Here is a 24,682-nt window from a genome sequence, read left to right as displayed (position 1 = left end):
TAAACCAGTAGAAATAAACTTAAAAGTAATAGTCAGTCATATTTTGAGTCTGGTTAAAAAAATAAAATAAAATAAAAGAAAAGAATATTGTACTTATAAACAGTGTTTGGGTCATTACTGAAAGTAACATGTTATACCATCCTGAGAACCAAGGAAAATAATCTTCCCATTGAACTGTATTTTGTGATTCTTTCTCTTTGAAGGTAATAGAGGCCACCTAAACACGAGATATCAGTGGTAAGCCCAGGATGTCCTCCATTTAGTACATCAGGGCTAAGTGTAGTAGCTTAAATAAGTCAAAACATAGAGACCAAAAACAAATGTCGATTACAGAGAACATAAACAAATAGGCTGGTTCTCAAGAGGATAAATTACTTGTTAATTTTCTTACCTTACCATATGTACCTTATATAGTGACTCTTGTCCTTTTGTGCAATAAAAATAAAAGTAACATTCATAGCTCCACTCCTAAAAAGTTATAGACCACTCAAGCATTTTCCTTTTCTCACACACAAACTGAAATCAACTGATTGTAGTGCAACTGCGCTTAATAGCTATGCTAAACTATGCTAAACAGCCGGCTGACAGCAAGAAACTCTAGGGTGACTTTGGCATTAGTCACTTTGCTAGATGAGCAGGAGTGTCCAAATCCAGGCCTTAAGGGCCAGTGCCCTGCAGGCAGTGTTGGGAAGGTTACTTTTAATATGTATTCCATTACAGAATACAGAATACATGCCCCAAAATGTATTCTGTAACGTATTCCGTTACGTTACTCAATGACAGTAACGTATTCTGAATACTTTGGATTACTTAATATATTATCATGCTTTTTACAACAACGTGAATGTACTATTGCTGTGTGATTTATTACTATTACTGAAGGTCCGCGACTCCGAACTGTAGTAAAGGGACCTCTGACTAATACGGCGGGGTCCCTGTCGGCTCGTAGCCGAACAATAGCTTTACTTTGTTGTGTGGGTCAACTTTTCTTGCGAGAGACAGAGAGAGGCGTTGAAAGGCTGCTCCAACGGAACTTATTGTTTCGGAGGAAAACACCAACACAGCGTACAGTCGAGTCTTAATAGCTTACGTACAACTGGGCTCGTCAGGCACTCTTCTTGGCTGCAGTGGTTATTATTATATTTACATGCTTCCAGCTCCCGTTTTTCCTGGATGACAACTCGTACCTTTCCACTCCCCTTTTTCTCCCTCCTCGCGCTCACAGACCCATAACGTGTATGGCAGTCCATTCTCCCTGCAGCACGGACTACACTGCCCATGATGCTACATTCTTTAGAGCTATGCTTGTAGCATTCTGCCTGTTAGCTTAGCACAACAACAACGAAAAGGCGCTCTCTCACCCAGGAAACACACAGTCGCAGAGAGAGAGAGAGCGTCGCCCTGTAACCATGGCAACCGTAACGCTGCCGCCTTGAACGAAAGAACGTAGCTGTCAAACAAAACCCAAACAGTCCTGACCCGCGACAAAATGAAACAGGAAAGTACCGCAGTGTAATCCATTTATTTCAACAAAGTAACTGTATTCTGAATACCACCTTTTTAAACGGTAACTGTAACGGAATACAGTTACTCATATTTTGTATTTTAAATACGTAACAGCGGTACATGTATTCCGTTACTCCCCAACACTGCCTGCAGGTTTTAGATATCCACCTGGGGCCAACACACCTGAATCAAATGATTAGTTCATTACCAGGCCTCGGGAGAACTTCAAGGCATGTTGCAGAAGTAATTTAGCCATTTATCTGCTGTGATGGATCAAGGACACATCTAAAGCCTGCAGGAAACTTGTTGGACACCCCTGAGTTAGGGTTTCTCAGGTGACTTGGAGATAAACATAACATACTGAAAAAAATTTAATTGGCATATATTTTTTATTATCTTTATTACTAAATGTTGATGTTATTCAAATATGTTAAAAGATAGTGTGTACAGAATTTTTTTTACACAAACAGTAGAAACACACCAGCCACCCATGGCTGTTCTGCGGTACCGTCTGGATTTAACGTTGTCTGATCTCTCTCGGCTGACTAAAACACATTTGTCCTACGGTGACCACCACAGCTTGGATTATGTATGTGAATTGGTAGTGGAAAGACAACAGAATTCAGTTGACTTAAACTGCAATCTACTGACATCTAGTGGTGAGATTTTACACACTCTACCTTTAAAACACATACTTGGGCAAGGGATGTCAAAAACCCATTGTATTTCAAGACCCACATAAACACTTTAAACTTAAATTAGTTTAAAGTGTTATGTTTGTATTTCAATACATATTTTGTGCATTTTTAATCTTGTAGTGAAATATCCCTAATATTGTATTTTTTAGGAATTTTAGGAATGCATATGTTGGCTTTTTTTCCAATGATGGCATAATAAAATAGCCACTAAGACTTCCTTGTTTCTTGCCACCCATGTAAAACTGGCATTGCTCTTTCAATTGCAGGAAAACAAGTTAAGGAAATGAACACTTAAAAGTTTGAACTCATGGCTTCAGTCATATTTGTTGTGCTCAACTGCACTCCCCAGGGGATCATCAACAAGAAGTGAATCGTTTGCATAGTTTTACATGCCCATTATCTGTATAAATTTTAAAAAACAAACAAAAACAAAGTGTAAGTGTGAACCTAAAACAGCATCCTACACATACAAGAAAAAAGTTAATATTCCCAATTGTATCAATAGTTTATTACATACCATCTCATAAAAACATTTTCAACTTTTTCCACATATAAACACCGCAAATTGGTACATTTACAAATCTTCAACCATCCAAATTCATACAAAAAAGGAACACTGTGATAGAGCAATACACAAGACGGTCTATTATTACAAGGACGGCATGTACTCTGTGTATGTATGCATGTATAAACCTCGGCATGTAAGAATCTCTATGCATGTGCGTTTGGCTATAAAGTCCAGATATTGTGATCAAATATTTACTTTGATCAAATGTGGATTAAAACCAGTGGAGACACATATACAAGTTAAACATTTTGGATGTCAACCTGATTTAGGCACTGGTGACAGGCTGATTAGGAATGAGGTAACCTGATCAGCCGTTGGGTAATACTGACACCACAGTAATTTACCAGTGTGTGACTTCTCAGAATAAAATGTTATCTACATTAAGGACCTTTTTCCATCGCTGTATTACAGTTAAAAGTTAAGTTTTAACCACAGAACAAGAAATTGTACTAGATATTCCTAACTCACCCAAAATCAATTCATGTTTACTGTATGACACAAACCACAAAGACACCCCTTATTTTTAGTTTTTCTTTTTTCCTTTTTTTTGTCACCATGATGCTAGTTTCAAAAAAAGTGAGTCAAAAATGGTCATGCACACACTCACACAGGCGCGCACACACTCACACATACGCACATGCAAATAAATTAACATGGAAAAAAGTAAACAATTTCCAAATGACAAAAAAAAAAAAAAGAAAAGAAAACCAAACCCAAAACATCTTTTTGGTTGGGTTTTAAAATGTGTGGCTAAATGCAAAAAATACATAAGATAGCAGCTTAAATCATGGTACATTCACATGAGTTGTTTACTACTACTAATCTTAGTGGCATAAACAAGGTAAAAGTATTCATGGTACACATGTTCCAGGCTGATCGTGCAGAGTGGAGACCGAGGCTAAACTGAATATTGATGTGCAATTTCGGAAAACCACAATGTGACTGAGAAACTGTGCAATCAAAGAAAAGAAATCCTGTGTCCTTCTTGTGAATTAGCAGTTTGCAAGTCGTGGATTCACATCACAGCGGTCGGCTTCTCCTTCACTGGGATTTTCTTTAACGTAAGAATCCCGCTGTTGTTGAATCGAGGCTGTCTGCTTCGGTTACAGAGGACGTATTAAGATGCAACGAGCTCCGATTTTTTATTTCAGTGTGGCTTCTTTACTGTCACCTCACTTTGGGCTAGGAACATGCGGAGAAGTCCCAGATGCCGGGGACTGAGGGGAGCTCTGGTAGGTCCGCAACAGCACTTTGTGCTTGGTGGCTTCCTCTGTGCGACGGCTTTGTTGTTCCACCAGGAACTCTTTAAGTCGGCTGGAGGCGAAGGTGAGAGTCTGTCTCCTGAGCTTCATCAGGTAGGAGTCCTGCAGCCAGGCATGTGTGAAGCAATCTTTTGTAGTCGGGCGGGCCCTAAAAAACATATTAGGTAGCATTTGATATTGTTCTTGTTTAAAAAAAAAAACTTATAATCAACTTTTTTAAAATGATAATCACCATGGGTAACTGCTCAACATCTTCTTGAGAAATGCAGAGGCACTTTGAGACACATTTGGGTACAGTTTCGTTGGGTCAAACTTGGCCATCAGGATTTTGGATTCAACATGCTGAAGGTCCTTATCTTCAAAGGGGAGGTGACCACTAAGCCTGGTTGAAGAGACACAGAAAAAATAAACAGTCAGGTTGCTTATTCCAAAATGTAAATATGCAAAACATCGTATTTGTTTGACTGAATTTAAATACAATTCATCCTATTCACTCTGGCGTTAAGGGTAAAGGTCATTAGTGGCACGAAGCAAAAAGAAAACTTACATAATGTAGGTGACAATGCCAACAGTCCAAATATCTGCAGGAGGACCAACCACTTCGCCTTTCACCATCTCAGGAGCTTGGATCACATTTATCAGAAGATGAAAATTTAGAAAAGCAGAAGATTTTCAGATTTAGTAGAAATTCCTTCCATCGAAAATATTAAGCATATAGAGCCTGCATCTCTTGATCCTTACCCATGTACTCCAGCGTTCCTGGTCCTGATTCCTGCTGCTTGAGGCTGAGGGGGTTGAAGGTCTGCGCGCTCCCAAAGTCCACAATCTTGATGGCGTTGAGGTTGGTCACCATGATGTTGTCAGGCTTGAGGTCCAGATGGAGGATGCGACGGTTGTGGAGGTACTCGACCCCCTGGACAATCTGGACCAGGTATCCCACCACATCGTCTTCAGAGTAACGAAACCTTTTTGTCAGTGAAAGAGGAGGTTCACGTGTGATTATAGGACACAGACAGGGAGAGTTCACGCAGCATATCCTGAATAAATTAATGCTAATTTAAATTTAAAGTGTTGAGAGATTGATGAAAGACTGATTCATTGCCAGCCTACATCACCTGAGAGCTCAGCTGATACGCTTTTATGCAATCAATCTCATTTAGGGCATATTTATTTTATATCTTCAAGCCACTTTGCAACCCACTTCACTCCTAGCTTATCTCTGCTGCTCCCGAATACAGCCATGGTGTAAAATACAACTTAAAGCAGAATCAAATAACAACCTCCTTTTCAACCTTAATGACTCCAAGTAAGAATCTTCTTTTTAGACTCCTGCTATGCAGGTTTGTCTGAGTTTGTGTGTCAGTGTGAGTCAACATATCCACCATCCTACCTGTCTATAAGGCTGTATAGCAGCTCTTTGCCAGTGCAGTACTCTGCCACCAGCACCAGGTAGCGTGGTGTGATGTAGGCTTCGTGGAGACCCATGACTTTTTCATTGTGAAGAGATTTCAGGATTTCATACTCCTTCAGGATCTCCTGCTTGTTCTCTTGAATGTAGGGAATGATCTTTGCCATGTAGATTTTACCTGTCGCATTCTCTCTGCACTCTCGGACGACTCCAAACCGACCCCTGCCAATGATAAGTCCTGATTACTTTGCACAACGCAAATAAAAGCTTGACCATGTGCATAGATTTTTTCTCAAGTTATAACTTTCAGAGTAACGTCAAACAAATATAAATTTAACAGCAGTCTCAACATCTCTTTGATTCACCAGCTTCTGAATTTCTTGTTATCCTAACTCTGATGTTTTTTTGCAAGATTCATGTCTTTTTCCCCCAAAAGGACAATATCTATCTCACCTCGCTTTCTCATCTAGGAAAGTGTACGGTTTCTGTGGAACTCCCTGTCGTAGAGCAGTAGAGGGTGTAGCGCGTCCCGATGGGGTGCCTCTGGCGGGGGTACTGGCTCCATCACCGATGGGACTCAAGCTGGAGGTCTGTAGTACTTGTGGGGTAAAGGACACCGGAGTCGGGGCCACACGAGCAGTAGCAGTGATCGTGGGGACATATGTGGGTACTGAGGCCACGGTTGGTTTTGTGGGGGTCGAAGGTGGGGTTACAACAGAAGGTGGGGGTAATACAGCTGCAGTCTGTGTCATAGGAGTCACCACATTTACTGGACTCTGAGGTTTGGGTAGGACAAAGGGAGAGGTTGCTTTGGAGGTGGATGATGAAGGGAGAGTGGGGCTTATTTTTTGTGTGCCATCCACTGTTGCACCTGCAGATGGCAATGAAGGGTTTGTTGAAGGGCCGGAAGGTGAGGAGGTTAGAGGGATAGGAGTCACCACAATTGTAGATGATGGAGATGCAGATTGAAGATAGGATGCATCAGTGAGGGCTTCATGTTTTGGAGTAGAGGAAGTGGAGGTGATGGTGGAGACCGTTGATCTGGGAACGCTATTTTGGACTGGTTTGTGTGAAGGGAATGTCACTGAGGAGGTAATCACAGGCGTAGGTGGGGTTGGGGCTGTCTTTACAACAGCAACGGTAGGTGAAGCTCCTCCAACTGTGTTAATAGAGTGACAGATTAAATACATCAATTATTTACTCAGTATATTAGCTGCTTGTAGCAAACTACAGTTTTTAAACATGTTGTTTGTTGCGTAGCTTTCTTACATTTGTTTTTGTTTGGTTTGAGACAATGTACATGGTCTGGATGCTTTTCATACTATGCCGTGGCACTACCAGTTAATGAAAATGCAGGATTTTCATGATTTTGTTATAGACTGTATATAAAAAAATGGAAGGAGCTACCACAAGTTAGCATTTTGACTCTCAAAGTCTTGCTTAGTTTTAAACCAGATATTATAGAAAAGACTGGACTGAAAAGCATCGGATATTGATCCTAGGGTAGCATCTTGTTAATGACAGACTTACCAGGTCTAAAATCAAGATAAAGACCCCCCAAAAGACCCCCCAAAATCAGACAACTACCTTTGAGCAAGTACTTGGTGATGGTGGAAAGGAAAAACTCCCTTTTAACAGGTAGAAACCTCCAGCACAAACAGACTCAGGGACAGCTACGTGGCAATTAAGTCCATTAACCCATTAACAAAGAGTCATACATCAAGTATGGTCATTAATATGGTCATTAAAAAGAGAAGGGGTTTCCCTTTGCTTTCTATTGGAGGGAATGCAGTTCACTTGGGCTTGCTAATATTGTGACACACGATGGGATTTAATCCATAGCTTGTGCTTTGGTGTGATGCTTTTAGAACAGTTTTGTTTTTCTAGCTCTGTTCAGCTTTTTGTCCATGTATGCTCACTCTTTAACAGGCAGTATTATACCTGTGGGCGCCAAGCTAACTGGCCTACAACAGTTGCTGTACGGCCCCTGTCCGGCCTTGTTCACACAGGCCACGCGGAACTTGAAGGTGCCACCTGGTGGCAGGTCTGTGACATTGTAGTAGCAGTCGGCAATTCCAGTGGCTACAGTTAACCAGTTCGAATCACCTGCAGGACGGAAAGGAAATAAAGAGTATAAGATGTTGCTATAAGGTAATATGAAACTAAATACTGAATTTTGATTGGTATTTATTTAATTTTACATGTTGTACGAATGATTCTAGGTATAAAAATGCTTGGTTTAGTATTAGAAAACAAAGGTGAATACATTGCTAATTTCTTGTTTTTGATTTATGTATGTTATGTTTTGTTTTACTTCATATGTTTATATGTTTCATATGTTGTTTGTTTAATTTAAGACAAAAAAAAAATTAAATGAATGAGAGGTAAAACTTGAGGGGGTAGGGACAAATAAGTAAATACTTCAGCCTACTCCTTTTCAAACAAATAATGGAATGATATTTTGTAATGATTGTGAAGGCACATGTTTGAAATGTTTGAAATAAAAATGAACTGAACTGAACTGAACTGAACATTAATGCAACATTTTTCTATTTTGTCCTCTTTGAACGGAAAAACAACCAAAGAAAAAAGAAGTAGTTTAATTAATATAACACCAGATGGCAGCATTGATTAACACATAAAGTATTGATTTTGTGAATAAGAAGCCTGTGTTCAGTCAAAGGAGCTTGCAAAGAAAAGCGTCTGGACTTCTTTAAGTTAGAAGCTTCTCGGATGAGAGGTGAAACGTCTTCAAGTAACTTAAAGAAGTCCAGAAGCTTTTCTTTGCAAGCTCCTTTGACTACGATGACCTGGATGACTGAGAACCTTCACAGACACAAGCCTGTGTGCAGTTTGCCTCCTGAAAAATAATCTGTCATTACATCTCATTTTCTGTAAAAGCACGGCGAATCAGACCTGAATTAAAATGTAAATTAGGTAGTGGCACAGTGTTTTGTGAGAACGTACATTAATTCTCCCTGCCAAAGATTGCTTTCTTTTTTGATCAATGATCAGGTAAAAATTCAGAATCTACTCCCTTCTTCATCTGCCAAATGATGATTCATTGGCCATAATGAAAAAAAATTCTGACAGCAGCTCTGGTACACTCACTATTCCCTCGTGGACTGAGTCACTTTCTCCATCTAAATGGTGTCTGTAGATTTGCAAACTATCATCTCTGGAGAATTCTCCTCACTGGGTTAAAAACCTTACAAAAGTTACCTCTTAGGAACTTAAAACGTAGAGTTAAATTATTTTATCCTGATGTGAAAGGCCATAATGACACAGTACACAAAGGGAAGTTTTTAAAAAACAACAACAAAAAAAACCAAAGTGAACAATGATCTCCTCTAATCAGAAGTATTTTTAAGGAGAGAAACTTATAGAATAAAACTCACCCTCGGTTTTTCTTTCCAGAATGTAGCTGCATGGAGATTTTGTCTCAGATGGCTTCCACAGCACCAGGGCTGTGTTGTTATAAGTCTGAGGAACTTCAGGGGTCCCTGGTCGTTTGGGGACACCTTCATTGGATGAAGATAAAAAAAAGAGTTGGAATTTAAGAAAAGAGGAAAACAACAAGTAATGTAAGTATACACTGTAAGGACTGCCAATTATCCTAGTAAGGATTCACAAATACCTACACATAAGAAATTGCAGGGAAATCTATTTGTGTTTAAAAGAAGAAAAAAAAATAGTGACCAATATACTGAATTTTTAAATCACCAAATATCGGTATCAGTCTTACAAATCGTATATCAGCAGGCATGCACCAACAGACTAATGAACTGAGATGAACTGAACTAACTAAAGAAATGAGCCTTTCAAGCACTCAAAGTGGGCAATGTTGAAACTACATGGGAGGCATAAGCAAGAATAATATTCTGGGGCCTTTACAGTAAATATTCTTACTTACTTACCAAATATCAGTTTTAAGCTACCATATTTCTATAGATATATTATTTTAGTATCCTAAACTGTTATCGTTTTGTTGCCTAACTATAGTAGCTTGCAAATAAATAGCTACCATTAGCTTTTAATAGCTAAATATACATAGAATGCTAAAATCCTAACGTGATATTGAAAAATCGATGGTTTTAGCTAAAGGCATATTGCATATTGCATGACTTCCAGTGGACTTGGATTTTGGAGTATGTCACATTGTCTCTACAGAAGCCTTTTTGGTGGCCAAACTATAGGACTATCATCACTTGCTATATGTGGGAAAAAATATTTTTAACTACCATAGCTACTACTGATCATTTTAATTCCATAAAGCAAGACACATGATTTCACAGGTCTGATCCGAGTAGGCTCTTTTAGTTGTTTGTGATTTTACAAGTTTGTGAGTCTTATTTGTCTGAATAAATATATGTGAGCAACTTTCAGTTGTGTTCAAACCTTGGTAAAAGGCGCTACCTGGTGCTAACAGTACTAATCCTTGGTGTTATTGCTGTTCGATTATTAATCATCGCTCACGGGTGGATGTTTTTTTTCATTGCACTTTACTGCCTTTTGTGTTAGATATTCAATGCTAAAATGTTTTCATGTTTGATTATTGTTACTTTCTTTTTCTATAAACTGTAGATTTCCTCTGCCATGTTTAATCTTCATCACGGTTGTTGTTTAGTTTATATTAGATTTATGTAACAGATCTGATCACTGACTTATATGAAAATATAAAACAATTCAATTTAATGTTTGAGTTGCAATGAAATGAAACCAAACATGACAGGATAATTTGGTGCTCTATTTTCACAAAACATTTCCTTTTACGATGGCCCACTAGCAAGACAATGGAAGGGAGATAAGCTGTCTCAAGTAATACTACATGGCCAAATCTGTAGGAAAACATTCAAAAGCAACTGACTGCACCTGACATCTAAGAAATATACTTTCCACCAAAGCCCCCAAAGTCTCATTTTTTCTGTTGCATTTGTAAGCAGACTGCTGCTCTTAATATAGCCTCTTTGTGGAAAAGCATGATTGAAGTTTAGAGTATGCCCTGCCCCAGTTGGTTTTGATCATCATGTACAAAACTGCAGGGAATACGGTATCATTTACTTTTAATAGGTGATAATTATGAGAAAATCCCAAAAATCCATTAAGTTAATCTACTGTAAAATGAATCCATTGGCAATAATGTTCATTTTAGTGTTATTATTCATACCATTCTCAGTGCAATTAAAATTCAATAATGTAAAATGCATCACATTATGAAAATTACTGTATGTCTGGCAGGAAAATGAGCAGCTCTTCCTCTGTGAAGAGTGCTAAGTTCATGTTCTGTTGCTGCTGCAATGTATGGGGCTGGAAATGGTGTACTGGAAAACTGCGGTTCCTCAAATGACCACTTGAGACACTGCTCCAAAAACAAGATCCCCACACACTACCATCTGAAAATGTTCACCTTTACAACTTCTGCAACTTCTAATCAATATATTTAACAGACAGGTACAAAAAACATTTTTAGTCTTTATTGCTAACGTCCCCACTGATAACAATTGCAGGAGAGGGTGGAGAAATATATGTATTTTTTCCATTCTATAAAACAAAAATGTAACTAAAACGTAAATAGTTATGGAATGTTATGGAACAGACAAGTGACTTACAAGCTATGGAAAGAGTACAGGAGGTAGTAATAGTAGCTATGGGGTTGGATGCTACACATTCGTAAACCCCGGCGTCCTTATAGGTGGACTTTCTGATCATTACAAGCTGTCTTCCATCTGGGTGGGAGATTAGGTTGACTCTGTCATCCACCTCCAGTGGTTTCCGATCTAGAATACACAAAAGCATTAACGAATTATCTGCACTATTTACATTATTTTGATATTTGATAAAGCTACCTTTCATCCATGTAATTTGTGGTTGTGGGCTACCAGCTGGAAGGCAGCTAAGAGTGACAGGTTCCCCCTCCAGCAGGACGTGGTCTTTCAATTTGATGTGAAACACTGGAGCAAAATCTGAAGCAGAGCGGACAAACTGTTGGCTTTTTGCCTCTTCTTTGGGGACGCTTGAGGGCAAATCAGATTGGGAAGGCGTTTTGTCTTTCTTGCCCCTTGTCAAACCCCACCTGTCCCACCGTGACCTTCTCTCACTCTCAGAATGGATGCTAGAAGTGGATTCAACTGATTCCTTAGACCCTGAGGCGCCAGTTTGTTTTGCTAGCTGATTCTCAGGGATTCCCATTCCTTTGAGTCCACGGCCCTCAGACTGAGAGTGACGGTGGCGGGTAAACAGGGGTGTGCGCTTTCCCTCTGAATCTCCTTTTCTCTCTTCAGACTGACTGCGTATTTTTGCAGATATTCCTGCCACTTTGTTCTCAAACCTCTGTTTCATTGCCAGGACAGGAGAGTCTGTGACCTTGTGTAAATCCCCTTGAGCCAGCTCTTTCTCTGTGTCTTTATTGTTCCTCTCCTCTGACTGAGTCCTTAGTTTGGCAGAGATTCCTGCCACTTTGGACTCAAACTTACGCCTCATGGCAGATACAGACGACTCCTCAGCTTTTCCTTGCTCCCTGTCATCCACATTCTTCTGTGTCCCTCCACCATTCAGTTCCTTTGTATCCAAAGACTTACTGCGACCAACAGCCCAAGACACTCTCTTGCTTTTAGCCGTTTCCTGCACATTGGATTGCTTATCTTCTTGTGATTTCTGAACCTTCTTCTCAGTGGATGGTGACCTCTTGGCCCGCAAGGAAAACCTTCCAATTAAACCAAGGCCTGTTTCTTGGTCATCTCTTCTTAAATCTTGAACAGATTTCGATTTCTCCTTAAGTCCTGACGATACCATTTCTAGAGGCGCCCCTCTTGGTGCAGGCCTATAAATCTCTTCAGCCCCCTCATTTGCTTTTCTACTTAATACAGGCGATTTCTCCTCTGATTTGTTTCTGGTGAGTTTTTTGAGGCCACGGGTCAAAGACGATTCTCGCTTTTTAAACCTCGCTTCAAAGAGCTCCTCTGAGTCAATGTCTTTGATGTCTGTTCTGAGAATAAGCTGGCGAGGGATGGAAGGAAGGTCTGGGTTTGATGAAGAAGAGACAGAACCTGGAGATCGCTCAGGTGTTGCTACTTTGGCAAATACTGCTGGATGTTCCGGGGGTGAAGATGCATCTGCAGACTTTGTATTGGCTATAGTAGAAGGATCCTTGGATTGGGGTTTGTCAGGTGTTTGAGACTGCCCTGCAAAGGATGCTTCTTCACTACTCTGTGACATTTCCTTGTCTTTCACTTTCTGCTTGCTGATATGTAATGCCTGGTTTTCTTTCCTCTCTTCTTCATCCTCCTCCTCCTCTATTATTATTATAGGAGTAATAACAGAAGGATATGCATAATCACATTCTTCTTTGTCTGCCCCTTCTATTTGGGACTTGGTCCTTTTTTCTTTCATCCCTTCTTCCTCACCAAGTTCGCTCATATGTTTTTCCTGTTGGTCTGGTCTTCCCTGTGCTGTGGTTGAGGCAGACTTCGCTTTTGTGTCTTCTGTTAGTGCAGACATCGAGGTTGCCTCCTGGAGCTTCTTCCCTACTATGCTAGAACTACCCACAGATGGTATCTCTAAGGGGGCTCCAAACCTTCTGTGCAGGGGCATGGGCTCAGAATCCCCCTGAGTGAAAGAGGTACTTTTGCGAAAAACTTTAGTCTTTGGCGTGTCTTCTCCTGGACTCTCAGAGGAAGCTGCTCTGACGAGTGTTGACGGCCCAGTTCTTGATCTTCTCAAATTCCGATCAAGGGATCCTGTTTGCCTCTCATCTTCAATGCCGAGTGTTTCAAAAAGGGGCCCTCGAAGGCCACTCATATTTTTGTCCACGTTTCCTCCCCTGAGCAGCCGTTGTCTCATCAGTTCCAGTTTTAGGGCGTAATCCTCCTGGCTTAACTTTGTAGCCCCAGGGCTTGGACTGCGATTGGGTAGTTCCATGGAAACAGCCTTTTTCAAACTCTTGTTTCTTTCTTCTGATTCCTTTTCTGTACTTTCTTCTTCTGGGTCAATGTGGAGAAGCAGCGCTGAATCGGCAGAACTCCCCCTCCTCATTGTAGACCGCCTGGCTTTTGTCTGGGATTCATCTGACTCCACACTTGATCCTTTTTTCAAGGGAGCTCGTTTTATATTTTCTGTTTGCGCCTCATTTGGGGTTATGTCTTCATCTTTTATGCATTCTCCTCCTCTATTATTTGCACCTATGCTTTCCTTTTTCCTTGTCCCATCTGCAATGAAACCGTGCCGTCCCGTGACATCTTCATCCCCTGGGATCTCATTGAGGGAGACCCTGGAACCCGAGAAAACCATGGACAGTGGCATAGGAATAAAGGGAAGCTCATCCACATCTGCATCTGAATCAGACGAAGAGGAGGGTGGCGGGGAGCCTTCTTTTAAATGCCGGGCCACAGCAATGAAGACATGGCTGCTTGAGTCATCTAGGAGCTCAGGGATGGACCGCATCACCATTTTGGATTTATAGCTGATGAGGGAACGCTGAAATAGTTAGCAGAGGATTTTGTAGGATTAGTCTCTAATCTAAGTACGCCCCTGTTTCCAAAACTCTGTATAAAGTGTGAATAAAAGCAGAGTGCAAATCATTTTAACCATTTATTTAACTGTAAACCAAAGAGCGACCGAAGAATCTAAAAGCCTCAGGTTGCATGTTAAATGTCAAAGTTCATGAGAGTACAATTAGAAAAAAATGAACAAGTATCGCCTTTTTGGAAGGGCTTCTAGGAGAAAACCTCTTATCTCTCAAAAGAACATGACATCATGGTTTAGGTTTGTAAAGCTGCATCTGAACTAGGGCTGCCACGATTAGACTAGTCACGATTACGTCGACTATCAAAATCGTCGACGACTGATTTAATAGTCGACGCGTCATTTGAAGCTTTGTAAGATCCCAAAAGCAGGAATAAGTAGCAGGATTTAAGAGTGTAATAACGGACTGAAACAGAAGATGGCAGCACTGCATGTACAAGGATGCCAGCTGCCGTTAAACCCCGAAGAAGAAGAAACTGTGTCCCAGAATTCATAGCGCGGCCCAGCGCAGTTGTCAACAATGGCGGCAGCTAGTTAGTTTTAATATTACTCTTATTATTCTTTCTGGGTCACAAAATAAACGTTTAACATATTTTCAGGCGAGAATGTAGCTGTGTAAACCTCAAATATCTGCTCAGTTTATCAAGACACCACATATTTTCAAAAGCGCTCCGACGTTTTCGGAGGCGTCTGTTACCCACTAGCTCGATAGCTAGCCGGGGGCCATGAGAGCACCGGACTCCCGGCAGATCGTTTTCAAACCCACCGCCCTACTCAGGTTAAACATATACAAGTCACTTAGATAACTTAAAAATGTTATTGTTTGGCTTTTTTCAGTATTTTATTTGTTCCTGAGTAAATCGGCTGAGTTTATTAAACTCCACCGAAACAATCTGCACATTTAATTAGAATTCAATTAACTATCATCTTGTCTTTATTTTTAGTTAGCACAGACCTTAAACACTTAAAGCTGTAAGCTAATGATAGTTATATAAGAGCAGATGCTGCTGGTGCAATAAGCTGTACTTTTACGTTCAATGGATGATGATCTGATTAGTCGACTAATCGCAAAAATAATCGGTGACTAGTCGACTATCAAAATAATCGTTTGTGGCAGCCCTAATCTGAACAAACCCCAAGACTTCTGGAACAATGTCATTTGGACAGACAAGACCAAAGTGGAGATGTTCGTCCATAAAGCACAGCATCATGTTTGGAGAAACATGATAAATCTATTCAAAAACAAGCCTCAATCCCTCAGCAGGAATCAGCCTGTGGTGTCTTTATGCATTTCACCCTGATTTCCAAATGCTAAATGAACGTTTTGTCGTCTGTTACCTGCCATCGCCTTCGAGCCAAAACTTGTTTTAGAATAGCTGTGCTGATGCTTTTGTTTGTTGGTGACTGCAAGACAAAACAATAGGTGGGAGCACTATTAACAGAGACATAACTACATCTCATGAATCAGTGACACAGTCGGCAGGATGGTAGATGTTCCAGTGATAGCTCACCTTGAACCAAGGATGACGAAGGCACTCGATGGCACTTGCCCTCCTAGGTTTGGGACACAGTTACAGTTCATGTTCATGTTTAATCTGTGAACTGTAGCACAGTTGCATCATATACAGTATTTTTATGGTACAAAACTAAGAGGCATCAAAATGCTTACAGTCTGTCCACCACCAAAAGCTTGATGACAAATCCTTTTGCTTCTTTGCAGAGGTCAGAAAACATGCTCTCCTCAAACGCCACATTGTAGTTCCTGATGTTTAAAGCAGTGGCTTTGTCATTCTCGCCCGCAAAAGGTGACACGCCGGTCAGGCTAAAGCAAAAAAAGAACAGGTGTTTTATTTAGCAAGATGTCAGATTGACTGATTGGGTTTAAATACACACATGCTGTGAAGAAGAAAAAAACGTACCAGAGGTAAGTGATGACACCAACAGGCCTGTGGGAGAGCAGGACACATACGTGACTTGGAATTTGAAGAGCAACATAAAAGCACAGATAAACACAGAAATTTGATGGACTTGCAGATAACTGTGAGTGTATATAGTGCCTGCTGTGCCTAGTCACTTCTCCATGCCAGAGAACAGGTGGCTGACCATATGTCTGTTGCTGTGGAAACTGGAGTTTGGTTAACAATCTCTGGAGCGACATATTCTGGTGTGCCGTATTTGCAGTAGTGCTCCTCTGAAGTCTCCAATTTAATGGCATTCCCGAAGTCGCAAATGCGGATCTGATCACTCCCTGGACTTGCCATCAAAATATTTTCTGGCTAGAGGGGATGTGTACAAAAACAACAACATTAGGACTCATAAAAGGTAAATCAAATCTGATCCAGTGCTTGTGGTGGGACAGATGGATACCTTTATGTCGAGGTGAGCTATATTTTTTTGGTGGAGATAGCGAAGACCCTCCAAAACCTGCTGAACACTGCTGCGGATCTGTAGCATGAAACACAACAGGAGTGAATCCTGAAAGGCACGTTACATAATGAAAGCGCAGTGCAGGCAGCAGAAAGACACAAACCTGCAGTTCCATGACTGTTGTTTTCTTGGCCATTCTTTCCAGCAACTCCTCGTGACATCTTTGTACAAGAGTTAAGAAAAAAGAAAAACAAAGCTGCTGCTGCTGCAGCTACTTGATTGCATAGTCTGACTGGTAGGTGCATGAGAAATGAATTATAAATGAGCAAAACTCCCCCACACTCTATCTCTTGCTAATTCCTCTCAGCAGCGATGAGTCAGAGAGAAAAAGCTCGGCTGCTTCATTCATGCCTCCGGGGGGTACGGGGGGACGTTAGGATTAATGCTGTGCATCTTGTACTTGAGATGCATTTAAGTGCACTTTTGTTTGACAATGTAGAAGATAAAATGTGAATCGGAGATGCAGGAGGAAAAAACATTTTTCTGTAAAACGTAGATTACAGATTTCACTGTATGTTCTAGTGAAAGGATACAAATCTGTGATAAGCACCACCACGTTCTTCTTCTCAAAGGCATCATGGAAGTAGAGAATCCTCTCGTTATCCAGCTCAGACAGAAGCTCCATCTCTCTGAGAGCCAAGGCTTTCCTATTTCCGCGAGCAGAAATGAATTTGGCAGCAAACTCGGTCTTTCCGTTCTTGCGAGTTACTCTCTTCACATAGGAGTAGGCCCCCCTGCACCCACAAACACAAAGTGATGACATTAATGGTTTTGTACATGTCAGCCGTGTTGGTTTTTTTATCCATTTGTTTTCAAGACTGATTTCTCTTTGATAGAAGTAAATTATAAATATTATTATTATTATGACAGTAATTTGCTTAGGCTGCTGCCCCCGCGACCCGGCCCCGGACAAAGCGGATGAAGATGGATAATTAAGGGCCAGATTTACTAAGCAGGGCAAAATTGCACTGAGCACAATCCTTTCGTCAATTTGTACACTTAAATATTCTCCTCCCTGTACTATGTGCTAGTGAAATATGGGTCAGTTGCAAAACTTCCCAGTTGCCACCTCTACCATGCGATCCTGTCATTGCGCTCTCTTTGTAAATACCAATTGTACATTTCTTACACAAACCCAGTTTGTTCTGGCGCAATGCGTTAGTAAAGTTGGGCTGAGTATGGTGGAAATTCGTTTTAGACCATTATCAGTTTACACATGTAACCACACTTATTACCGATACGTGTGGGTCATGGAGCAACATCTATAGATAGATGCGAGTATGCCTGCCAGTATTGCTTCAGTTCATTGAGGTGTTGTTTTAAGCCTGAGGGCTGGACTTCTTCCTTCTGTTTGGCAGACTTGCTGTTGTAGATTTGCTGCTGAGCTTGAGGTTTGGACTGATGTCCTCACATCTCTAGACTCTAGGCATAAAGAGGAGTTCATGGTCGGCTCAATGGCTGCAAGGTGCCCAAGTCCTGTGGCAGCAAAACAAGCCCAAATCATCACCCCTCCACCAATGTGCTGACAGTTGGTATGAGGTGCTATGCTGCATTTGGTTTTCTCCAAAATTCAGTGCATTGTGACCAAATATTTCCACTTCAGTCCCATCTGTCCAAAGCACATTGTTCCAGAAATCTGGTGGTTTGTTCAGATGCAACTTTGCAAACCTAAGCTGTGCTACCACGTTGTTTTCAGAGAGAACCTTTTCACCCATGCAGGCCATTCCAACAACCCATGTTTTGGTCAGTCTTTTTGTAATTGTACTATATAACTGATTTTCACAGGACTCTCTGTCTATACACACACACACACACACACACACACACACACACACACACACACACACACACACACACATATATATATATATATATATATATATATATATATATATATATATATATATATATATATATATATATATATATATATATATATATATATATCTTGATAATAGGTCCCTTTAATCCCTTTAATGACTAATTTCCTTTCCCTCCACTTTATTAATAAATTCTTCTTTGTGAGAACAATGGAAAGACAAATGGAGGGGCAATAGTCATTGTATAATTAACTTTCATTCTCCTTAGGCACTCTTCTGTGATATTTGGGAGAAGGACTCATAATCTGAACTCCATTACTGGGGTACTCATGCTGTTCACTGGGTGGAAAGCAGATTTCTTCATCTGCCTGTTTTGCCATCCCAGTGGCTGTGCAATTCACAGTAAATGCCTGTCTCTAGACCAAAACAAATCATCTGTCGTCGGCTAATGCGTTCACTCCACTCTCGTGGCTGGTGACTCATCTGTCGTTTCTGTCTGCTGTTGTTAAGCAGGTGCAACTAACCCCACCGCCACCCTCCCACCACACACACACACAACCCCTCCGCACCAGCTCCTACCCCTACCTCCCGCCCTCCAGGCCGACCCTGAGCACTCAAGTAACTATTAACGTCAGTGTCCTCGTCCTCGTCGGGATGTGAGGCAGGAAGAGTGCGCACACTCACCTCCCTATCGCTTTGTGGATGTCATAGTAATCTGTCAAACGCCTCATCTTCCTCAGAATGGTTCCCTCATCCTCCATTGGCTCTTCTGCTTCTTTTCGCTCTGGAGAAAAGCATCAACATAGGCATCTTTATTGGCTTTGTGTGTATGGATGTGTGTGTGAGTGTGTGTGTGGGGGGTGCACACACTCATATGTGGGTGTATTTATGTGCTAGCTCAGAGACAGATGGCTTCACATTGTAATTTCAAAACACCTTGTGGTCCCGCCCATATGGTGCGGATTCAGAGGAGCAATTTTCAACAACAGCTAGCCTTTATTAGCGATTCTAAGCAGTAAATATCATCAGCAAATGGGGTAAAAATCTGTTAGCACAATACTTTTGAATATGAAACTTTTCAACTTTACACATTCCTAATCTTTTCAACTACTGTAAGAATATCGCTGGACTGCAGACCTGTATGAACTGTGAGCTCGGCCTTGCAGGAGTTGGACCCGGCCAGGTTCTTGGCAGTGCAGGTGTACACGCCGGAGTGATGGGGCTGAGCGTTGAGGACGACAAGTGAATACTCTGGGTCGTCGTAAACAAATGTGAAGTGGCTGCTCTCCGAGAGGAGCGCATCATCCTGCAGCAGATCAATCAGCTATTAGCATTCACCTAAAAAAATATCATCTGAGTATTCAGTTGAGTTGAGTTGAGTTATAGTCGAATGTTGGATGTACTACCTTAAACCACAGAATATCCGGATCTGGCTTTCCTTCGACCACAACAGCCAGATGACATGTTTCCCCGACTTGCACATCTACGTCCTCCATTATGGTCTCAAATTTGGGAGGCACTGCAGGAAAATTAGGAGGAAAAAAGAAGCTCATCTCTAAGGTGGAGAAGCACTATGGACCGCACATACAGAGTACATTTTATGGTGTTGTGGCCATTTTTGTTGAATTCTAATGAATCATAATTTGTATCCATTATTGTTTTTTCTTTAAAACAGTAAAAATATGCTTAAGCTAGTTTTGCTATTTAAATCTGTAATTAATTTTACTTTTGGAAAAGTCGGAAGTGCTTTCTGAAACAAACCACCTGTTGCCCCCCATGGCCTTTTTTTGGAGTATGGTTTTTTTGGGGAACTTAAAAGGCCTTGACAGACAGGTCTCACTGTTGTTCAATCTTCCTTTGGGCACTAAATGAATATAAAAGCTGATGTTTTTATGCAACAGATCAAATAATAAAGACACACTTTGTCTTGTTGACATAAGTAGAAAGTTGTTTGGATTCTCACTAAAATGCTAAATTTGTCACGTGGTGCGCCTGTCTGGACTGACCTGCCATGGCCAGCTGAAGTGTGCACAGGTCGCTGCCAAACTGGTTTCTGGCCGTGACCACCAGCTGACCGATGTCTGTGCTCCTGACCCTCTGCAGCTTCAGGGTGTGTTGATCATCGTCCGGCATGCTCATCTCGCACATCCCCGGCTTACTGACCAGCACCACGCCCCTCCTGAGGTAAGCGGGTTTCAGAAAAGTTGGGAGAAGGCCACATTTACCAGTTTGCTGCACTGAGTCTTCTTTAACCCAGTAAGAGGAGACCAACTGTTGTAGTTTTGAAAGCCATTTTTTTTGTTTTGATTGTTGCACAGCGTTGTGGGCTTTGCATTATTTAATTTTCTGTGCTCCAAATGTTGGCAGTGGGTGATGAGTCTGGACTGCAGGCAGGCCAGTTTAGCACCCAGACTCTTGTAAAACATGCAGAATGTGTGTCGACATAGTCTTTCTTAACTAAGAAAGGCTTACTCTGACAAGCTGTATGTCTCGATCAGCATTAAGTACACTAATATCCCCCTAAAGCCATCATGAAAGCTTTTGAACTGTATATTTAAGTTTTTAGTCTTTAGTATAAGGGCTGCCAAATAAACCCCAAGAAGCTTGGGGTTAATATGATCCAGTTTATGAAACAGACCCTGATGAATGCTATGAAGAAATCGGATGAAAACTTTTTAATGACATCACAAGGACATCACTGGAAGGTTAATAAACTAACTTTTTCCAGGTGACAGCTGCATGCACATGGTTCAGCGTGATGGTGATGTTGGCAGGCTGGTTCTCAACCACGTACACAACTTCTGGCTTGTCTAAAATTATCGGCGCTTTCCTCAAGTACGGTCCTAGAGAAGTCAAAGGTATGTTACAAGAAAACAAAGCAAAACTGGTCCTAAAAGTAGAAATGATGTCCTTTAAGGTCGATTATCAGATTAGTGGTAGCATAAGCCTCTTAAACACACTTGATACCTCTGTCCAGCAGCTGGACTAGATCAGTGGCAGGCGATGGCTTGCTAAGCGTTTTCCCAGTGGATGCTAGGACTCTGAAAGCATAGCGGACTCCCTTTGACAGCGAGGTGACGGTGTAGTTTGTCTCCCTCAGGTTTGATGCCACAACAGACCACTGGATGGAGCCCAGAGGCTGCTGCTGGACCACATACACCAAGGAGCCGGCATCTGTAAACACACATGCTCCTTAATTACTTGGTGGCAAAGACATGATTAAGCAGTGCTAAAAATGCTGTATTTTTTCTCCCTTGAATGGAGAGAGTATGTAATCAGTTCAGTTTGTTTGTTTGTTAGCAGTCTATCATCCACAGTTTTCAAGACATCGTTTTTAAATTGTGTGTGATGGGAGATATCAATACCAGCTCAAGCTGATTTCATTTTGGGAAAAATTGGGTCGAGATTGAGGTCAATTCAATTTTAAAATCAGTAAAAACTGATTTATTACCCACAGTTTTTTATGCATCATCTTCAAACTTCACAACAGTATACTAGGCCTGAGGTCACACTGGGACCAAGGCTGGCTACATATTTGACCTAGACCTTGATTGTTAGCGCCCAAGGTCAAAACTGAGCTTTTCAGGAAACCATATCAAGTAATAATAATGGATTGGATTTATATAGCGCTTTTCAAGGCACCCAAAGCGCTTTACAATGCCACTATTCATTCACTCTCACATTCACACACTGGTGAAGGCAAGCTACAGTTGTAGCCACAGCTGCCCTGGGGCAGACTGACAGAAGCGAGGCTGCCATATCGCGCCATCGGCCCCTCTGGTCAACACCAGTAGGGTAAAGTGTCTTGCCTAAAGACACAACGACCAGGACAGAGAGCCCGGGGATCGAACTGGCGACCTTCCGGTTACAGATGCTCTTCCCAACCCCCTGAGCTACGGTCACCCCTTAGTATTATTTCACGTGAAAACGCATGGAGAGAGCTGTACAACACACTTTTCATTTTTTCCAATTTGACACACTACAGCGTCACAGTGATGCCATAAAATCGTGCAAAATGACACACTGCATGACTATATTTTAAAATCTTTTAAAGCTTCTAGAAGCCAAGGCTTTGAACCAGTTCTGCTCCAATCATATGGATTTCGAAATGTACCTTAAGGTCATAGGTCAAAGGTTAGAGTCACACGAATTAGGACAAAATTTTAGCTTCAATTGGATCATCTCCAAACCTTTACCCTTTATATAAGTCAGTGGGAGACCTAAGCACTTTCTTTGTTCGAGCTCTTTATTAAACATGATTTTTCCAACACATTATATCCATCCACCTGTGTTGCACCAGCCTGCAGGTGTGTTATGAACCTACCAAGTGAAGGGTCGAGTCTCTTTGGTGTCTTCCAGCTGAGGGTTATAGTTTTTCCTGTAATGGCCTCAATCACCGGAGGCCCATCAGGAGGATCAGGAACAATATCTGTTTCCAAAAACATACATATATATTTATATATTTCACAAAAATATTAGGGAAATTGTGTATCCCGTAATGTATACCATTAAACATTGTGTATCTATGATTACCTGTAACATACAGATGAGCATAGCAGGCTGCTTTGCCCACTTTGTTGGAGATGACAGCCTTGTAAACACCTCCGTGAGCATGACAAGCGCCCCGAATGATCAGACTGTGGACATCCCTGTCTGGAGAACAGACACACAGGTTTCTTATTCGCCATCTTTCCCCCACTTTGAACGACTTATTTTTGTGTGTTTATCTGCTTACACTGAGTCATTTTGCGCTCCTCGCTGTTCTCAATGCGCCTGCTGTTGTGATACCAGGCAATAGTTGGGTATGGCAGGCCCGCCACCTTGCATTTCAGCACCGCCTCCTTCCCTTCAATGACTTCCACATCAGCCAGAGGCTGCACAAAGTCCGGCATGGTCCTCTTCTCCACCTCGTTGTCGAACACTTCAGGTTCCTCTGGGATGGACGGCATCTTCTCCAACTTGGACCTGGAGGAAGAAAAGAACAGGTCGACTTGATTTTATCACACGCATTCGCTCCATCTGAGCTATTTTTCTTTGCCCTAGAAAGCAAAAGTGGAACATTTGATTTTTTAAAAATAGTTTGTTTTCTTCTCAAAGCCTTCAAAGAATTAACAATTACACAATTAGGGATGAGATGCAAATAGAAACAAACGGCTTCTCTTACATGTGAGAGGAGACGGCAGCTCGGGGTTCTTGCACGTACAGCTCAGCAGTGCATTCAGACTTTCCGTGAATGTTTTGAGCAACTGCTGTGTAAAATCCTTCTGTGTCACTGCCAACGTGGGTGATGACAAGCGAGTGACGACCCCCCTCTTGAAGGATGCGAATGTTATCACTCTCCTCCACTCGTGACTCTGAAAGAACATTATAAAAGACAAATTAAAAAGCCATTTCTTTGGACAAGCCTAAAAAATGTAGGAACACCGCACCGCCGCTTTGAGATTCTTACCAAAATGCATCCATGTGACTCTCGGAGCAGGCGATCCGCTCACCTTACAGTCAAACCGTGCCGTGCGTCCTTCGATGACCTCCAGGATGTCCAACTTTCGTGTGAACAGAGGCTCCTTGGACGGCGTGACGATCAGTTTTGCACTCGAGGTCAGCTCCTCTGTAGATGCACATGCGCCCTGTTAGTAAGTGTATCACTGAAATATGTTCAATCACATCTAAAGAAGTTGGAGAACAACCAACCAAAACCTCTCTGGTGGAGACAAAAACACGAAATGGAAAACCCAGCATAAATATAAGGTGTGATCATAAAAAAAAAACCTTATGTGATTTAAATTTGCCATGTTTCCACCTTCAGGTTAGACTCCTTGGGAAGAAAAGGAGCCAACCAGTTAGATCAGGTCACAGATTATGGGCCACACACATCTTTCCTTTCTGTCACTGTAAATATATTTAATCTCTGAAATATCTTAGTACAAGAAGTATAAGTGCAATGTCAACAGTATGTCTCAGTCTTTACCCCTCAACCGCAAAAGGCTGATGGCTTACATATTATCATCACCCCGTTGGCCAGTCGGAAAAGTAGAAGGGCTGCATGGACACCTAAGTTTGTAAATGAGATAACTCAGGAAGGAAGTCACCTAGAATTTTCAAATTCCTACCAGCGGTTCAGAGTTTTCTGAGCTTTGAACTTGAGAGTTTTCTGAAAATCTTGTGAATGCAGTAACTCGAGAATATTCAGGATCTTGGATTTTCAAATTGAAACCATGGGCACTCCTATTTAAAATCCCTGTGCATAAATTGTTGAAAAATTCTGTAGTGGGTGATGATCTATGATGTGATGATTTATCTTTTACTTTATTCCTGCATTATGTGGGCTTGGGGAGGTCTTTATCAGGAGAAAAAAAGTACAATTTATGAAAATACAGTTAAAATTCCAAAATGTAAGCTAAGATGTAAGATGTCCCATGAGTCTTTGTAGGCCCAGTTGCAGTCCTGGGGCTTTATGTTTGACACCCCTGAAT

General features: G+C 41.4%; 1 protein-coding gene across 9 annotated transcripts in view; it reads right to left on the bottom strand.

The window, feature by feature from the left end:
- Positions 1–3,460: 3,460 nt before the first annotated feature.
- Positions 3,461–24,682, bottom strand: part of LOC113016942 (striated muscle preferentially expressed protein kinase-like) — a 59,987-nt gene continuing 38,765 nt past the window's right edge. For 7 of the 9 annotated variants that reach the window (XM_026160158.1, XM_026160157.1, XM_026160159.1 and 4 more), the window contains 29 exons: positions 23,659–23,817; positions 23,374–23,563; positions 22,945–23,174; positions 22,743–22,862; positions 22,534–22,638; positions 21,177–21,383; positions 20,929–21,052; positions 20,216–20,388; positions 19,616–19,728; positions 19,347–19,515; positions 18,894–18,993; positions 16,923–17,123; positions 16,493–16,550; positions 16,330–16,407; positions 16,066–16,238; positions 15,882–15,908; positions 15,632–15,784; positions 15,474–15,516; positions 15,301–15,366; positions 11,289–13,914; positions 11,052–11,219; positions 8,841–8,963; positions 7,384–7,548; positions 5,896–6,601; positions 5,425–5,664; positions 4,776–4,999; positions 4,582–4,657; positions 4,267–4,416; positions 3,462–4,182 (listed from right to left, as the gene is read on the bottom strand). In XM_026160158.1, the coding sequence (XP_026015943.1) occupies positions 3,945–4,182; positions 4,267–4,416; positions 4,582–4,657; positions 4,776–4,999; positions 5,425–5,664; positions 5,896–6,601; positions 7,384–7,548; positions 8,841–8,963; positions 11,052–11,219; positions 11,289–13,914; positions 15,301–15,366; positions 15,474–15,516; positions 15,632–15,784; positions 15,882–15,908; positions 16,066–16,238; positions 16,330–16,407; positions 16,493–16,550; positions 16,923–17,123; positions 18,894–18,993; positions 19,347–19,515; positions 19,616–19,728; positions 20,216–20,388; positions 20,929–21,052; positions 21,177–21,383; positions 22,534–22,638; positions 22,743–22,862; positions 22,945–23,174; positions 23,374–23,563; positions 23,659–23,817 (7,205 nt within the window). In that variant the 3' untranslated portion in view covers positions 3,462–3,944. Of the gene's footprint in view, positions 4,183–4,266; positions 4,417–4,581; positions 4,658–4,775; positions 5,000–5,424; positions 5,665–5,895; positions 6,602–7,383; positions 7,549–8,840; positions 8,964–11,051; positions 11,220–11,288; positions 13,915–15,300; positions 15,367–15,473; positions 15,517–15,631; positions 15,785–15,881; positions 15,909–16,065; positions 16,239–16,329; positions 16,408–16,492; positions 16,551–16,922; positions 17,124–18,893; positions 18,994–19,346; positions 19,516–19,615; positions 19,729–20,215; positions 20,389–20,928; positions 21,053–21,176; positions 21,384–22,533; positions 22,639–22,742; positions 22,863–22,944; positions 23,175–23,373; positions 23,564–23,658; positions 23,818–24,682 lie in introns of all 9 variants that reach the window. The other 2 variants (XM_026160151.1, XM_026160152.1) reach the window with 1 other exon arrangement.

Source organism: Astatotilapia calliptera, chromosome 23, assembly GCF_900246225.1.
Source record: "Astatotilapia calliptera chromosome 23, fAstCal1.2, whole genome shotgun sequence".
Classification (NCBI taxonomy): Eukaryota; Metazoa; Chordata; class Actinopteri; order Cichliformes; family Cichlidae; genus Astatotilapia; species Astatotilapia calliptera.
This window is presented reverse-complemented; position numbering and strand designations above follow the sequence as displayed.